The sequence below is a fragment of the Macrosteles quadrilineatus genome, unplaced genomic scaffold (assembly GCF_028750875.1).
Source record: "Macrosteles quadrilineatus isolate MER2022 unplaced genomic scaffold, UCM_ALF_1.0 Scaffold_6__1_contigs__length_79288215, whole genome shotgun sequence".
In the NCBI taxonomy this organism is placed as follows: domain Eukaryota; kingdom Metazoa; phylum Arthropoda; class Insecta; order Hemiptera; family Cicadellidae; genus Macrosteles; species Macrosteles quadrilineatus.
In genome coordinates this window covers 66,397,829-66,416,127 of record NW_026542599.1, presented here as the reverse complement: position 1 = coordinate 66,416,127, position 18,299 = coordinate 66,397,829, and the positions used below count along the sequence as shown (strand labels likewise).

General features: G+C 35.5%; 1 protein-coding gene and 1 pseudogene across 2 annotated transcripts in view; both read right to left on the bottom strand.

The window, feature by feature from the left end:
• The window catches only part of LOC128996358 (protein disabled), a 40,993-nt gene extending 33,208 nt beyond the window's left edge, over positions 1-7,785 (bottom strand). For both annotated transcript variants that reach the window (XM_054421637.1, XM_054421639.1), the window contains exons 1-2: positions 7,677-7,785; positions 6,741-6,995 (exon numbers count right to left, since the gene is read on the bottom strand). In XM_054421637.1, coding sequence (XP_054277612.1) covers positions 6,741-6,921 — 181 coding nt within the window. In that variant the 5' untranslated portion in view covers positions 6,922-6,995; positions 7,677-7,785. The remainder of the gene's footprint in view (positions 1-6,740; positions 6,996-7,676) is intronic.
• LOC128996184 (malate dehydrogenase, mitochondrial-like) lies at positions 4,742-5,402 on the bottom strand (annotated as a pseudogene).
• Positions 7,786-18,299: the final 10,514 nt, after the last annotated feature.

The following is an 18,299-nucleotide window of genomic DNA, read 5'->3' as shown; positions in this document are numbered from 1 at the left end:
GGTTTGCTGCGTCTGGGGTATTTCATATGGTAGTAGCATACAACAAATTTATGCGTTGTTCGCCGCAACTTAAGACAATGTCCCAGAATTACTGCATGACGTAACCAAACATCCTCCCCCGACCAACAGCGCGTCCCATTGGAAGAATATGAACCGAATCAGTATAATGGAGAAACAGAAGTTACATTTCCGTTGTGTGGCAACACTGATACGCAACAGGCAGCTGACGAAACTAGTCAAACTTCAGATGTTACGAATCAGAGCAATGGGGAGATGCAGAACACATACAACCATAGATTAACCATATTCCATCATAACTCTTGATTAGTATCTTTATTGGAACAACTGAATACAAAACTGTATAAAAATCCCGACCGGAGTAAAACCCGATAAAAGTACCGCTTACCGGAGGCCTCGGTTGTTATAAATTGTTTTTTTAATCGTTTAAACAATATCGTATACAGACATTTTATGTACGAAAAACATTTTTATTTCATACCATGGACATTTGATCGCTGAAATTATAACAACTCTGTAATATAAAAGTATGCAACTAAACAAAAATAAGATACACTTTTTTGATCTTGAATAAGTAAGTGACTCGCACAGAATTTGTCCCCCTCTAGTCATTGAAACCCGTTGTTCGACCCCTACTCTCATCAATGACAGCAGATAAAAATATGACAAAATCATATTACAGTAGTGACAATGATTTTTCGCTTTTCACTACTACTTCTAAAGAAATTGGGATTCTGTCTGTTTTTCCATTGGGATTTAGCACATGGTAATAGTTTAATGCCAATTAAACCCCCAGATTTAATTAGTTTACTTGGAATGCCTCAGAACTTCGGCCAGGACTATATAAGGTCAAGTATTGGTGTGAGAGGGCTAAGTGAAATAATCAGTATTTGATCGGAACTATGGATAATCACGTTTTTAGGGCTATAGTGAAAAGTCCCTAATTACAAAATTTAGTCAAAATCCTTCCGCCGTATTTTGTGATAGGCTATACATTACTGACAGACAGACAGACAGAAACAGACAGAAACAGACAGAAACAGACGGAAATAGACATAGCTCTCGGATTAGAGTATGGGACAGGATAAACTCCAGACCTGTAAATTTACATTGAAGAAACAATACGTCTGCGAAGCTGAAAGGAGTGTTAGCAATTTCAATGGAATAAATAAAACATTAGATTGAATAAGCGAATGACCTCGCCGCAGACGATTCAAAAAAGGGCAAGACTGTGACGTCACCCGAGCATCGCACATGTGAGGAAACACTACAAAGATTCAACACTGCTTACTCTCACGATAAAAGTATCATAGGAAAGTAATTAAATAATACATTACACAGTAGTTTCTGATCACGTCTTCAATTGAAAAATACCCATTTTAATGTTTATTTTACATCAGGTTACGTTTAAGCATGGTTTAAGTTGGCTGCGATGAAAAAAAAAGATTCTCATATATTTCAGGGTATATTTAACAGTGTGCACTTAAATAGGTAATAATAATACTTTAATACTTTCTTATTAAATGGCGGCCCTACAAAGTAGGTATTTTAAGCCAAGTATGAATGGAGATGAGTGTAAGATAAGTGGCGCGATCTTGTACTGTAGTATTCACTCGTACGGACGTTAATCCACACCAGGGAGTATCGCATCCACAGTGCATGCCTATAAATATCCACAATTCGTGACCTCCAAGTAGCTTGATTACAGGACGACGCCGCCCGTCTCCCAGAGAACGTAAGTTTACATATACATGGGTTAATTTTATCGTACCGTAATAGTAGTTCACTGTTAGCATACTAGAAAATAAATATCAAACCTCTAACCCCTCTATGAAAAGAAACATGCCTTAAAATTGTCATCGGTTGATACAACGATAAATAAATCTTAAGGCAGTATGTAGTACGAGCTAAAATACCCCATTGTAAACTATATATTACCAGAAGCTAGGATAATCAAACATACCCAGTTAGAGCCGAAGAAGAAGTAATGGAAACTGTCGATACAGCAATAAATGTAAATGGAATATTCCCAAAGAAGAACTCGCTACGTGCGAAGTCGCTAATTGAGAAATGATCTAGGAAGCGGTGGAAAAGAACTAATTAAAGAGGAAATGTAGGGACGATTGAACGTGAATAGCAAAAAGAAAGATCTTCACACTCGAAAAGGAGGTGATTTGAGAAGTATTGTTAAGATAGTTGTTTTATTTAAACATAGAACACACTTGTAAAGTAGAACACTTAAGTGTAGTGCGGCGTAAATATATTTCAATAAAGTGGTTTAAATACCTGCATAAAAGTTATCCAAAATGTTGCTCACGGCAACCAATTTCTATCCGCAATAGGGATCTTCATCAGGCCGATCAGGATGTCAAAACATTTTTATCTTCTTGCGAAGGTCGTCAAAAGGCGTAAAAAACATGCACAAACACAGTTACAAACACGAAACACGGACATTTAACATTAAAGACGCGGCCGAAATTATTGCGACGACTCATCCCCGGCGAAGGTATAGTCTAGCTAGACTCAACCACTATACCTTCTATATACCTATACCTTCGCCGGGGATGAGTCGTCGCAATAATTTCGGCCGCGTCTTTAATGTTAAATGTCCGTGTTTCGTGTTTGTGACTATGTGTGCATGTTTTTTACGCCTTTTGACGACCTTCGCAAGAAGATAAAAATGTCCACTGTTTCATGGTAATTGTAGACTATCAATATTGTCATACCACCTCGTTGTTTTCAAACATGTCTAACGGTTTGTAGATGGATATCTAACCAGTTGTTTGTCAACAGAAAACCGCAGCTTAAGTAACGGACACGTGAAGTTTCTTCGTAATTTTCCATTGTTTCCACCTTAACCATTCCACGAATATTTTCTCCATTCTGTTTTGATTGAAACAATCATCTTCTGAGTGTATAGTTTAGACTAAAATAAGTAGAACTCTTTAACATTATAAGGTATTTATATAAAATGTTGTTTCAGAGGATTAACCATGATTAACCATTGAAATACGATAAAAGACATAAAGGACATAACCTAAAACTATTAATTTAAGTAACAAAATAGTCCGGCGGCAATGGGCTAAGTATTCGTAGCTCATCTTTGCATTGCTTCTATTGATTCAATTGTTCTTTAACTCATGTGGTGGTTCTTTAACTCTTTTCAACGGGTGTTGAAAATTGTTGAAAATACAGTAAATCAATTTTGGCATTTGCAAGGCTAGTTTGCACCCTTGTCGTCATTTTGTGTTATTTTCCCACCACTGGTAAATACTCAGTGATCACGATAGACGGGCTGATTAGGACAGGGATGCAGAAGGCCGTGGGTTCACCAACTTCCGCCGGAACTGTGATAATACGCCGACACCAACTGACCTATTATGCAGTTGTACCGCTCGAAAAAGGCTTCCCATACGATGGTGAAAAAACCACTTACTCCGCAGTTAAGGAAAAGAACTTGGGATTTTCCCATAAATGTTGGCTATAAGAAATTTTATACTAGGGTGAATCAGACCACCCGTGCATCAAGGTCTGGTCCAACAAGCGTTAAAAAACGAGGATTCCTTATTGAAAATCCGCCATTTAAAATTGTGTTAGTGGGTCACAGTTTTTAAATGTGACTTTAGGCACTTTTCTTTCAATGTTAGGATATTGATAATTAAAAGTAGCCTACAAATATATGTCCAATAAATATTAAAAAAATTAAAAACACGTCGAAATCCATGACATTTTACAAATCTTAGAAGTAGGGCGTTTTTTGAAGGTGAAGGGATGCGATTATCGAAAAACTTCAATAAGTGTCTTGTAGAAAATCTAATTCCTGAACATGAAAATTCTTTCAAATCTTTGCTAGCTCTTACAGTTTTCGAGCTATATCCGTTAAAAAAACTGTTTTTTTTCAAATTAAAGGGGGATTTAAGGGATTTTTGCGGGGGGGGGGTTAAGATTTGAAAAGGTAACTTTTGGGGATTTTGTGGGTGGTTTGGGACCTAGACGGACCACTACCAAAAAAATTCAGTTCCCTAGCTATCCTAGAAGTGGGTAAACATTTGAATTCCTGATAAGTCAGTGAGTTACACTTTGAAGCGGCTGTATAGCCAGAAGTGAAGAGGTCTGATTCACCCTGTATAGCCAACCAACTACCGGTACTTGTAATACCATTTTCATTTTACACCGGTAAAAATGAATTATGTATGCAGTAAAATAGTGAAAATTTCACGCAAAACTTTGAGAATGGTTTTTATAGGAGATAAACAACACTTGTTTGGTAAACACAGCCTCGGAACCGAAATAGTCGATGATTTGGCAAGTGTGAGAATTGAGAATCTGTGGCCCACTTGGCTTGATTGTGAATTGTGATTACCCTTAACCTCCCATGTAATAATTAAAACAAGATTATATTGCAGCAAACCTTAAATTTACATTTGGTATATTGTTTGTTACTGATTTGTGGCAAATTTATATGTACAATACAACAAAAATCTCTAGCCGACATGAACGTCTTAATAGTATTCCAAGTCCAATTCAAAACCCACACTACTCTGTCATAGAGACTAACAAGTTAGGCCTAAGTAATTTAATCTAAAAGCTGAATACTGCAATACCGTACTTGAGGTTAGAATATTATGGTTCAGTTATAACGGGCAAAGACTAGTTTTTAGCCAATTTTCCTATAGGGAAGTAGTTATTACCATAGGTGGCACAACTTGGGCCCAGGGCCGATTTACTGTTTCATTTTGTTGTCTCCACAGGGCAAATTGGACGAAATAGTGTTTTTTGGCGAAATAGTGGGGAAGGACACAGCAGGGGTGCATTGAGAAATGAGAGGGATGATGATCACCCCGGAGTGTCACCAATCACAGGCACATTCATAGCCTTGGGGTCCAGACCCTTAGCTTCGGCAATGAAAGTGTTGGCTCGAACGATATTAGTGACTCCAAACAGCCTGTTAGGATCATATACTCCGGCTTTCTTAAGCACTTCGGCAGCAATAGGCACTGTGCTAAATGATTTGATATGATTCCAATGAGAGCCTTGGCTGCGACTTCTACAGCAGCCTGTACCAAATCATGCACAATAGAAAGCGAGAGATCATCTCGGGCCATGCCAGGTTTACGAGGTACACCAGCAGGGAATGTTGATCACCAGAGCTTCAGGGAATCCCTAACTTGGTCTGGGCCTACAAATCCTGTGACCTTGGACTTTGTCTCAATATGGCTGAGCTCAGCTATCCCTGGAGTGTGGACAATGTCATATAGAGACGGTTCAGTGACTAGAGGGGACTCCTTCAGAAGAAGTGACCGAGGTTGGCTGATACCTCTACTGGCTCCACACACCACAACCTTTTTAACAACGTGTACCGCCGCTACCACACCACGCCACATATAAGCTGTGTTTACAGCAGGCCAGTAGAGCAGGCAGGTTACTGTAGGCGAGAGTTAAGAAGTCCTCTGAGCCAGATTGATATGCAGCAATGTTTGTATGTTGCCGCGCAGTATTTGCAATGTGCTCTTTTGGTTTTAACGCAGTGGATGTGAGCCCTGACTGCCGCATGGAACATGAGTAACCCGCCTGGCACGCCTAGATGTCGAGTAGCAAGCGCCTGCATTTTTAGAATAGGCCAGGGCTAAGAGGACTTCTTAACTCTCGCCTACAGTACTTGCCTCCTAATGTACCTATTTCAAAAAGTTACCTGGAGAAGTAACCTGCACACCCACTAGCCTTGTGTTTAAACGCAGCTTTAACGCAACAATGATTGTAGGCCTATAGGGAACTTTACCACTGGCAAATACTAATTAAGACACCTGGTAATTTTTGCAGACTAAGCGAATTTCAATTCATTTTATTGGATTTTATCTAAAATATTTCCAATAGCCCTCAAAAAGTTTTAGGCTAGGTAGGGCCTAATTTACTACCGGTACCAATATAAAAAAAATTAAGTTAGATTTAACGTTTGCTGCTACGGGGAACGGAAAAAAGGTGTTTCTTTATAATATCTTAATAAAGGACGAAACAAATAGGTACATTTTCCCAAATGTTAAAGACAAACTATTAAATTTCCCTACAAGAAGTACGGTACAATACATGCACATCAAACCAAACGTAACAATGAAATAGACATCCCTTTCTGCAGACTCTCAAAAACAAAAAAATCATACCCGACCATGGCACTCAGGATCTACAATAGTCTACCCCAACACTGAAGAACCTGGAACCTCCTAAATTTAGCACTGCCCTGAAGACATGGCTAAAAGATAGGCCATATTATAGCCTGAAAGATTTTTTTGAAAGTGTGGGTGCATCACCGTTAAGTTATGACATAAAAGTTTTTATCTAAAGAGAAAAGTTTTTGTTTTTAGTAATAGGTATGTAAATAGTATTGACACAACCTATCCAGCATCGCTGGTCTTGGTGACAAAGTAGGTAATTAAGGTAATTAATTGGCCTTGGCCAAAGGAATGAAAATAAAATAACCATGCTACCTATGGTAACTTGCTTAATAAGATAGCTTCATTCATATAGGGAAATTTGATAAGCTAAAAGTGATAAGAATAAATATAATTATGACACTTATTCTCCCTATTAGAATTATGCATTTTAGGCATAAAAGGAACAGGCTTACGGAAGAAAACAGGGGAAACTGAAGTTTAAGTTATGAGGAGTGTTAGACTACAGTAAAGCTGGACTATGGGAGGGCTATTGTAGTAAAAAAATACACTTACTTTTGTTTTCGTCTGGAGGTTTTTTTGTGGTGTGAGCAGACAATGTTTTGAGGTTTCGCTTTAAAGTTGAAAGACGGCCGATTGTATCCCAACCACTGCTATCCTTTAACACTGTATTTTTTGTATGAACTTCTTTCTCACTGTGTTTAGGGTCACTAACTTTAACTTCTGAAGAACTCATAGTTTTGATGAATTTTTAATTCTATTCACTGTAAACTGGATATGAACATTCCTTATTTTGCGGAGTTGCCAAAACTATAATAAAAAATAACACTGTTAATGTAAACTGTGACTATCTTAACTTAAGTTACGCCTACTTGTAAGTTAACTTAGGCCTACTTACTGTTCGAGAATTACGAGAATTTTAACCATTGACTATTGGATGTACGGTACAGACTTTTAACTTAGTCAAAGGTTTTGTATTTTCAATTTTCAGGACTTTTTTATGAGAGTTGGTCAGAAACAATGGCACACTTTTTGTTTTAGCTTTAAGCTTCAAACTGTGTCTAAAAGTTTAAGTATTGGGTAGGCTAGAATAACTTACGCTAAGTTAAACTCTTTTTTATTTAATTAATTAATTAGTTTTGAGATTCATTTGTTTGTTTTTAACAGTTTTTATTTGTTTCATTAATGGTAGGCCCAGGCCTATCTAAAAGTTAAATGGAGTGCTCAAGTTCACCTTGATAGAAAAGTGCTCAAAAGTGCCAATGAAAATGTTGTTTAGAGAACAAAAAAATCCCTTAGGTTTGATTTCACGCCTAGCAAATAATACTTAGAGAAATTAGTTTCAGCCCCATTAAATAAAACTAAATTTAGAGAATAGGCTACAACTAAATCATTCCATTACTCCAGGTAAGTTAACTAAAAAGTTGTAGTTGCTTATAATGAATAAGCATCAGAGTAATTATTTAATCACTTCGGTGAAAAATAACTAACCAAAATGTAAAAAACACCACAAAACCACTGAATGAGTTCACCAATCACCGTATCACCATAACATCAACCCATCCCAACCAACAGACAACACAACACACCAGTAAACAACAACACAAAGTGTAAACTAACTAGTAACTAACCTAAAACCAGTGTTTCCATCCGCAAGAAAAAAATATCCCTGGGCCAACGTCAAAAAATCCCTAGTTATCCCTAGTCCGTGTTCTAATAATCCCTCCAATTATCCCTCTTCATCAAATCTAGATAACTTTATTATTTTTGCAGCAATACCTATGGATATCATGTATAGCCACCTAAAATATGGTAACTGGTGATAGTATTCTTCAATATCCCAATTATTTATAAAGTAATACTATATAAAAAACATTTTTGTACCATTAAAACCACAGCCATCTTTAACTCCAGGCAGGCCGCGGCCTAGTAGAATTGGCAACGCTGCAAGTGCCCTAGACTTCTCATCCCATTGTAAATTTTGAAGCACGTTTTTCGTGTCTAGTTCATGTACGTGACACAAAGGCGCTAGTGTCGATGAAACTTAGTTTCCATTATTTTAGGGTTAATTTCTTGATTTGTGCTTTACTGTTTGGTTATATAACTAGGGGACAAGTTATTGTTTATGATTAGATCGTATTATTTGGTTAAACGAGGTTTTAAATGGCTGTAATAACGGGAAACAAATTGTAAACAAAACACGACCTCTACATAAACCGTACATGAACTAACAATAAAATTGTCTTCAGCTGTTCCATAAGGATGAGAAATCTACTAAGGGAGTATGTTTTATCCTTAACGTTGTTGAAATACAGCCATAATGTATTATTTTATCAATATTTCAATTTTATAATGTCAAAGGCCTGAAATCCCTAGAAAATCTAAAAAATCCTTCAATTTCGCTGATTATCCCTAGTTATCCCTCAATCCCTTTTCAATCCCTCGAAGGCCCTAAATATCCCTAGAAAGGGATTTTTATCCCTCAAATGGAAACACTGCCTAAAACAACGACAATAATTCTTAAATTTTATTATAGATTTAGATTAAGATGGCTGAGGCTGACAGACGCATATCTTACTTTTGGTCTTTGGAAAATATTACAACTAGTGTAACTGTTACTATATGCAATTACAATGTATTAAAGACGATATTAAAAATCATGAGATTTCCAAAGTTTTGAGCTGGAGTATTGAATTTTAACGGTCCTCTTCCTCTTTATCACAGTTGTAGAAAATCGTAATATTTCCCAGCTGTACAATATAATCACTATAATCAGTGGTTGAGAATATATTCAATGCTTGTATCCAGCGGTTAGAGTTCACTTACTCTACGAATCATTGACACAATGAGCCTCCAAATATGTAATTCTTAAAACACATGGCTCACTTACTCTACAAATCATAGTCTATACGAGCTTCGTAAATAATATTGAAGGTTCACTTGCACTACAGGCTCGTATACTATACGAGCCGATCAAAAATATCAAATAAATTAAGAGGGTTCACTTACTCTACAGATCATTGTGCCTACGAGCCAAGCGTATGAATTCTTGAATAATTCAGGAATAAGCTCGTATAGTATACGAGCCAAAATACTGAATTTAAATAAATTACAGGAGTAGGCTCGTATACTATACGAGCCTATTTCATGATAACTATTACACAAATAGAAGACGGCTCACTTACTCTACAGTTCATTGGCACAATGATCTGTAGAGTAAGTGAACCCTCTACAAATATTAGAAGGCTCACTTACTCTACGGTTCATTTAGCTACTCGTCGCGCGGTTTGCAGCGCATCGTTGCAGGCGTGTATGGTAAACCAATACCGCAGTTCTGCCGTTCTGCCTTACTTCTGCCGTTTACTAGTCTTGCAGCTTGAAAGAGAGCTTGTTATGTTAATGCATTGTTGAATTTTTAACTTGTGTACTCGTTGCTAGAAATCAAGCAATTATCAAGTACCGGTACAGGAGCTATTTTAAGAGTTATTACAGACTTAATTTTCAATTAATTAAAAAGACTCACGTAAAAGCTTATGCAACTAATGGAATTACTTACTGTGTTATGAACATTTCTATATAATTAAAGTTGTAAATATTTTAAAATTGTTTAGAAGATTGCCTTTTTAGTGTTTTCTACAAACGTGTCTCAACTTATACACATAGACTGGTGGAGTGGTAATTTATATTTCTAATCATTTAACTTTAAATTATGAACGCTTTCAGTCACGTGAAGTTGAATTAATTAAACTGACATTAGTTTTTACCATAAATGATAAACCTTTTGAAATTGACTTAGGCCTAATAGCTTTGTATAGAAACTATAAATATGATTTTTATTTTTTCCGCAATGATTTGCAACGTATTTTGAGTAATTGTAAAAACACAGCTATTATGTTAGGAGATATAAATTTATGCATTTTAGAACAAAATAACAGTGTCATTGATTATTTAAGTATAATGAACTCATTTGGTTTTGAGTCGTTTATAAATGAGCCAACTTGGGGGAGAGAAAATTGGGTAAAGTGTTTAGACCATGTATTCATCAGAAGTAAGACTAATTTAATTTTTCATAGTAATTTAGAAAACTATGACTTTACTGATCATGCTGGAGTTAATGTAAATTGCGTAACAAGTTGTGATAGTGCTTTGAAAGAGGAGTTTGTCAAGGCTGTAGATCATTCAATTTTAAAAAGAAGGTTGGCTGAAGTGAGCTGGATGCCAGTGTTTGATTGTGAGGATGTTGATAAATCTCTAACAGTTTTTTACGATATTTATAATAAATGTATTGAGCAATCAAGTTTTTTAAGGCCTATTAACAGTAAAAATAGGCATCGAACTCCATGGATATCGGACACACTAATTAAAAAGATAAATGAAAAAAACAGACTTCACTCTCGATTGAAAAAGCACTATGACATACATTTGTTTAATAGATATAAAGAACTCTCTAGAGAATGTTCTAATTTGAAAAGACGGGAAAAAATTAATTATTACTCATCTAAAATTGAAGCAGTAAAGGGCTGCATCAAAGTCTTATTGGAATATATGCAAATCTATTATGAGAAAGTCAAAAAATGAACTAACATCGATTAATATAGATGATGAAATTGTACAGGTTGAGGGTAATGAAAAAATAGTTGCTGACTCATTCAATAACAATTTTACTGGTATGCCGGATAAGCTGATTAGAGAATTGTATGGGCCGGGATTCCCCGCCATGCCGGATATCGGTCTAGCGTGCAGCTCAAGGTTACGTTTATCTGAAATTACTGAGGTAGAATTAGAAAGTTTAATCTTAAGCAAACCAAATAAACAGTCTGTTGGCTTTGATGGTATTTCCATAAATACTATAAAAGAAAATGTTAAGATTTTTGTCCCAATATTACGTCACATTTTTAATTTATGTATAAAGCTAGGTTACTTTCCTTCTAGTCTAAAAACAGCACTCATTGTTCCAGTATATAAGGCAGCTGATCCATTGCAAATGAATAATTACCGACCGATCACTTTTAAATACCTTTGCTAAGCTGTTAGAAACTTGTGTGAAAAGCCAATTAGTTAAATATTTTTCAGATAACAATTTATTTTCAAATAATCAATTTGGGTTCATGAAAGGTAAAAATACTGACCTAGCAGTTGAAAGACATATAAGCGAGATAGTTAATCATGTTGATGAGCGTAAACCAACAATAGGAGTTTATCTTGACTTTACTAAGGCATTTCACTTAGTTAATCAAGACATATTATTACATAAACTAAAGTTATATGGAATTCAGGGAAATAGTTTTAAGTGGTTTGAGACTTTTTTAAATGAAAGAAAACGGATGGTTAAGATAAAAAACGTTTACTCAGATGTATGTTCTCAAAGGCTTGGCGTCCCTTAAGGGGGAGTGCTTGGACCAATTTTATTCACAATTTATATTAATGACATGTTATCAATGGATTTAAAATCGAAGATATATGCTTTTGCTGATGATACATCTTTAGTATGCAGTGCTAACAATTATGATTTACTGAGGATGAAAATTAATAATGATTTGGACGTAATATCAAATTGGGTGATAAGAAACAAATTAATCGTCAATACTTCTAAATCTAATGCAATGATATTTACTTACAAACCTCATTTGACAGAGTCGTTGAAAGAAGAGATCGATCTACGTTGTCATTTAGTTACTTGTTTTCGTGATTGTTGCTGTTCAAAAATAAATTTTGTTGATTCGGTCAAGTATCTTGGCCTTCATATAGATTCAGATTTAAAATGGCATACACATGTTAATCAACTATGTAAAAAACGTAGAAAAATTAACTATAATTTCTTTCATTTGAGACAGTTTATTACTCCTAAACTTCTTAGAACGCTATTTATCCTGGTTTGAATCTACTCTTAAGTATGGTTTAATTCATTGGGGAGGGACGTTTTCAACAATACTTAAACCAATTGTAATAATGCAAAAGCTTACATTAAAAACTATTTGTGGTGTAAAGAAATTTGACTCAGCTGCACCACTGTTTCAGTACTTGGACGTAATGCAGCTAGAGAAGATATATTTATATTCAAATAGCTGTAACCCGCGGGCTCTGTCCCGTTTAACTTCTTAATTTTCAAGATTATCTCGTTCGCATGGCTCAATCACGTCCTGGTTGAAGTTTGTTCGCTACGCTCACTCACCTTTAGGTTGGAGCTCGTTCGCTGCACTCGCTTGCCTTCAGGTTAGCTCGTTCGCTACGCTAACTCGCCTCCAGGTTGAAGTTCGTTCGCTACTCTCACTCACCTTTTGGTTGCAAATTAGCTGTTGTCATAAATGTAAAAGAAATAATAGTGCTGCACCCTGTTGGTAATCCTTGTAACTTTAATGCCATTGAACATCATAGAACAGAACCAACTTGTTTAATTGAAACAGCTGTTAAGATTCAATAATTCCATTTCTCATAAGGTTAACATGGGAAACTCTAGAGCCACTGGGGCGGAGCCCGAAAGGATTTTTGAACTAAGAATATGCCTATATGTTAATCGGGAATGTGAGCTATCATCATGCCAAATTTCAGCCCAATCCGACCAGTATTTTTCGCGTTCACTTGTCACAAACATACATCCATACATCCATCCATACATCCATACATCCAAACTTTCTCATTTATAATATTAGTAGGATAAAAAGTTTACTATGATACCACCTGTTATGAAAGACACAAGCAGGTTACAGTGTTACCATAAAGTAGTAAAATGTTTTAACTTTAATTTTAGAGTACTCAAAAATATGCAGGATTTGAAAATTGAATTATATAAAAATAAATTAAAGGAATTGATAAAGAATAACTCAATCAAACAAATTGAAATAATTAATTATCGAATGTAGCATATACCGTTAAACGATTTGTAAATATAAAATAGTATGTAAGAGTGAATAGCCAGTGAAGGGATGAACCATAAGTGTTTGAGAAAAATCTAATTAGATATAAGGTATCAGTGACAGTGAATTTAAAGTTAAACATAAAAAAGACAGTTAAAATAAAATGAACCTACTCAAGACAGTGTTAAGTTTTTCAACCACACGTGTTTTACAACACATGGTTGAATATTTGTATAAAAAAATGTTTTTTATGTGAATAAAGATTTTTGAACTGAACTGAACATAGCCGCATTAATGTTAATGTGCATGTGCATTTTCGCCAATGATAATGTACCAATGTCGACCGTACCAATGTCTAAACTTTACTTTCAAATGAATTTGTTGTTAACTTTTTTTATGTTTATACATCATACAGAATTTAAATGTTTTTACGTGACAAAAATAACGAAATATAACAAGCTACATTACATACAATATAATTTAGGCTTGAGCTAATGGAAAACTGTAGTTTTCGCATACTTGTCTTAACTTACAGATTCAATTACATCCTTTGTTTACCAAACAAGATATTTACATTTATTGAAAAAATAACACTTAGACAGATCAATAATTGTAAATTACGATGACAACTGCATTTACATAACAATCCTTATACAAAGAAGTATGTTTTTGTGACAAAGACCGGCCTTTTACAGTAACGAGAGGTCGTCCAGTGGTCGAAACTCGACCAAAAATATGTAATGTACTCACTTCTCTATTTTCACCCCACACTGTAAATAAAACATGTGATTGGAGTTTCTTCCATTTTGTTTTGATTTTCTGTTTATATTTCGTTGTTATTTCGTCACCAGCATGGCAACGCATAAGATCCATGTTAATTTTTTCAAATTTGTAAACTCATTTTTTGTGCTTATCTTTGAGCCTATTTAAATTTATAAAGGGATTCTGCACACCTACAGGAAAATAGCTTTCTAACGGTATGCGTAGATTTACCCCACGATGCACACAAGCTGAGAAAAAAGGTTTTAAAGAAACATGCTTGCCTATTAATATATAGATATGGTTTACAGTACTTATTAATTGCGCGGTTGTTAAATGCCCTTATAAACATATGGAAATTAAAAATTTAAAATATTAAATCATTTTCTTTACATACTCATGAACAATACAAAACGTTCGCTGACCCCTCATAGGAATGAAAAGTAAAGATGATCGCAAGATCTCAAGTTCAAGTCACGTTCTCATGGGCAAAGACCTGGCTGAGAACAAGCCAGACATAGATTGAATTTCGATCTGGAATGCATCGTAGAAGAAATTGTAACCGATGGGAACAATCGACGAGAAACAATATTGTTCCCATCGATTCCGAGAAATTTTACATGCATAAAGAAATAATTTTACTTACGGTCAGCACCACGCCATCTGGAGGCTGGTCATGAGGGGAGAAGCCAATGAGGACGATGATCGAAGATATTCCACCGATGATTGGAGGGTAGGCGTTTCCCGAAGACATCGGGGGGAAGAACCGATAATCCAGGAGGGGAAAGGAGGTCTTGGGGAAGAAAAGTGTTAATCAGTCTTGGAGAGGTCTCAAGAAGTAGCACTTCAAAGAAGAAACCGTCGGGAGTCCCGGATCGAGTAGGGACAGTGACTTAACAGGGTAGTTTGAAGCACCTATTAAGATCCCGACCAGACTCAAGATCACGAGGACACAACCACGGCTATTCTTCAAGACCAAAGGCACCACTACACTACCACGCTACCAAGGACCAAAGCAACCCGAAGAGGACGGCCCATAGGACGAGCGACCGACGACGAGAGGAAGGACTACGCTTGGATCAACCCTTGAGTCTCGAGCGAACAACCCCGGAGTCTACGCCCGCACCAAAGCACAGAAAACGTACTACTATAACCATAGGGTTATAGGTACGTAGTAGTAGGTCATAGTAGTACGTTTTCTGTGACCAAAGGAACGCCCCGGGGAACCTTCCAATCGTTGCCCAACTGCCTCGTCTTGTGGTATGTCCAAATATCTTCACTCAATTGGTAGCGTGCACAACTTAAATGTTAAGGAGAAACTCCATAAGATATAACAAAATCTATATATAAATGAAATAAATAAACTATAAGAAAGATAAAGTAAATATATAAAAATAGGGCAGACGAAGTAGAGTTACTTTAAAATTCATATAAACTTCATCCCTCAATTAAACTAAAAGGGGTCAACCTAAACAAGAGCAATTTTGAAGTTTGAATAAAACAGGATTCAAAACGAATCCAAATAAATAAACCTGTTAGTTAGACTATTAATATAGAAGTGTATATAATAATAGAGGCAATTTCAAATATGAGTAAATAATTGAAAATTAGGGTGTTAACCACGTAAGCACGTATTTTAAATGTATGTTTAGTTAATATATATTATCAGAGGGATGAACTAACTTGTATGTAAATATTGGGTTTAATTTAGCTTAGAATGTTTTAAGTGTTTACGATTCATATAACTAATAACATTTAAGTCTCAAGGGAAATATTTTATTTCTTATCATTTTGTATAAAGAAATTTTAAATACAATTTAAGTGTTAAGGGAAATTTTCTTTAAATATCCTTATACAAGAAACAGAGTATAAAAACAAAATAGGCTCTAAATAGTCATTTATATTATTTCAATTTTATTTGTAATTTTTCTATTCTGAATAATAATAATATCACTGTATAACAATTATCTTCATTTTATGTACTTATTTTATGTGTGCACATTTAGTTATTTTTATTAAATCATAATTATTATACTGGAACTGGTGTTCACTTATTCCACGATCCTAGAGGTCCTCCACCTAGTGAGTACTCTACCCTAGTTACATTCCCCCCTTTGAAGTAAATTTTGTTTGGTCAAGGTTTTCGTAAGTTTCTTTTACCTCTACAGAGGAGTAGAGGCTAGAGAGTTTTACACCCTCAAGAACTAACTGTGTAAATTTCTTTAGTGTGTTACGTTATATGAAAGATCCATGGTTTAAAAAGATCAAAATCACTCATAGAGAGGCTTACTGATGTGATGAGGTGAGGGAATTTACTTAGCTAAATATATAGTAATCCTGGTAATTATATCTCAGTACAATTATATCTATTGTACCAACACGTACAATAGATATAAGATAATTCGATAAGAAATTATTTTAAGAGTTATTGTAGTATTCAGATTTTCCAAAGATTTCGTAATTGATCGTTATATTGCAAAACATCAGATGATGCAGAACAAAATATCATCATCATCATCATCTATATATACTAGGTGTGCAATGCAGTTGTATGCTTGCAATATTGAGCGGAGCAAGTATATTAATAATTTTTTAAGTCAATGCTACGTCTGTTATATGTAAATGGAATGTCTACTTGCTGTATCCAAAGTCAATGCTAAATCTAGTTCACGTAATTGAGACATCTCCTGGTTGAATCCTCTTATTCAGTGGTACGTTTGGTTCACATAAACAATGGAATGTCTACTTGCAGAACCCAAAGGTAATGCTACATTTGTTATACGTAAATGGGAAGTATACTTACAGTATCCAAAGTCAATGCTCCTTTTGGTTAACGTAAATGAGATGTCTCTTTGCAGTATCCAGTGTCAATGGTGCATTTATATCACGTAAACGGGATGTCTAGTCTACTTGCAGTATCCCAAGTCAATGGTACAATTGGTTCACGTTAATGAGATGTATACTTGCAGTACCTATCTAAATCCAATGGTCTTTCTGTTTTTATAAATTAAATGTCTATTGATGTATCCAATGCAAATGGCACATTTTGGTTCAAGTAAATGGAATGTCTACTTGCAGTATCCAAAGTCGATGGTACATTTGGTTCACGTAATGAGATGTCTCCTTAACGAATCCTAAGTCAATGGTACGTATGATTCACATAAATAATGGAATGTCTACTTGCAGTATCCAAAGTCAATGGTACATTTGGTTCACGTAATGAGATGTCTCCTTAACGAATCCTAAGTCAATGGTACGTATGATTCACATAAATAATGGAATGTCTACTTGCAGAACCCAAATATGTTATATGTAAAGGGGATGTCTTCTTACAGTATCCGAAGTCAATGGTCTATCCGGTTCTAATAAATTAAATGTCTACTTGAAGTATCTAATGTCAATGGCACATTTGGTTCACGCAAATGAAATGTATACTTGCAGTATTTAAAGTCGATGGTTCATCTGGTTCTCATAAATTATATGTCTACTTGCAGTATCTAAAGTCAATGGCACGTCTGGTTCAAGTTAATGGAATGTCTACTTGCAGTACCTATCCAAAGTTAATGATACGGGGCGATGTCTACTTGTACCGGCGTCTAGTTGTACCTGCTGCATTTTGGTGACAGGCGTCTAGTTGTACCCCGTCCAAAGCTGTAGAGACAACTTGACGATGGTGCGGACGTCTAGTTGTCTCTACGTCTAGTTGTCTCTACGTCTAGTTGTACCTCTTAAAAATCTACAGGTACAACTAGTCGGGAACGTCACCGTCTACTTGTACCTCATACGTCTGCGTCTACTTGTACCTACGACTACTTGTACCTACGACTACTTGTACCTACGACTACTTGTACCTACGACTACTTGTACCTATGACTAGTTGTACCTACGCCTACTTGTACCTACGTCTAGTTGTACCTGTGGCTAGTTGTATCTCCCCTTCAACTTGTCACCGGTTTAAGAGATTTATTTTATTTCTTTAAAAATCATACAATCTTACAACAATTTATTATAAACAACTTGCTACAAAAGCCAGGAAAATTTGGCTTGTCTGCAGCTCATTGAGAAACCCCTGTTCTTGACAACAACGTACTTGTGTCCCTTGGTCAGTCCTTATCCATATTACACTTTGGTTTTCCTTATTTCTTGTCAAGATCTGCTATCATTGTTTTTTCCACTTAAACTCTACCTTTCTATAGAAAACTAACATTAACTAGCTTAAACAACAACTTTAAACAATTATCTTAAATAAATAAATTCAGAGTTTACAAAAACAAGTAATTGAGTATAATAAAGTGTTTTTGTACGGTATTAGTCACGGAGAATATTACAACAAGTTCAAATTAAAAATGTATAAGTTATTCTTATGGATATTAGGCCTCGAGGTACAAGTAGACGGAGGGACAACGAGACGCGGTCCCATTGATAACACATATAAAAATAAGTCACATAATAAGGAAAAGTAATGTAAAGGTATATCTTATAAAAATAAATTAGATTAAAA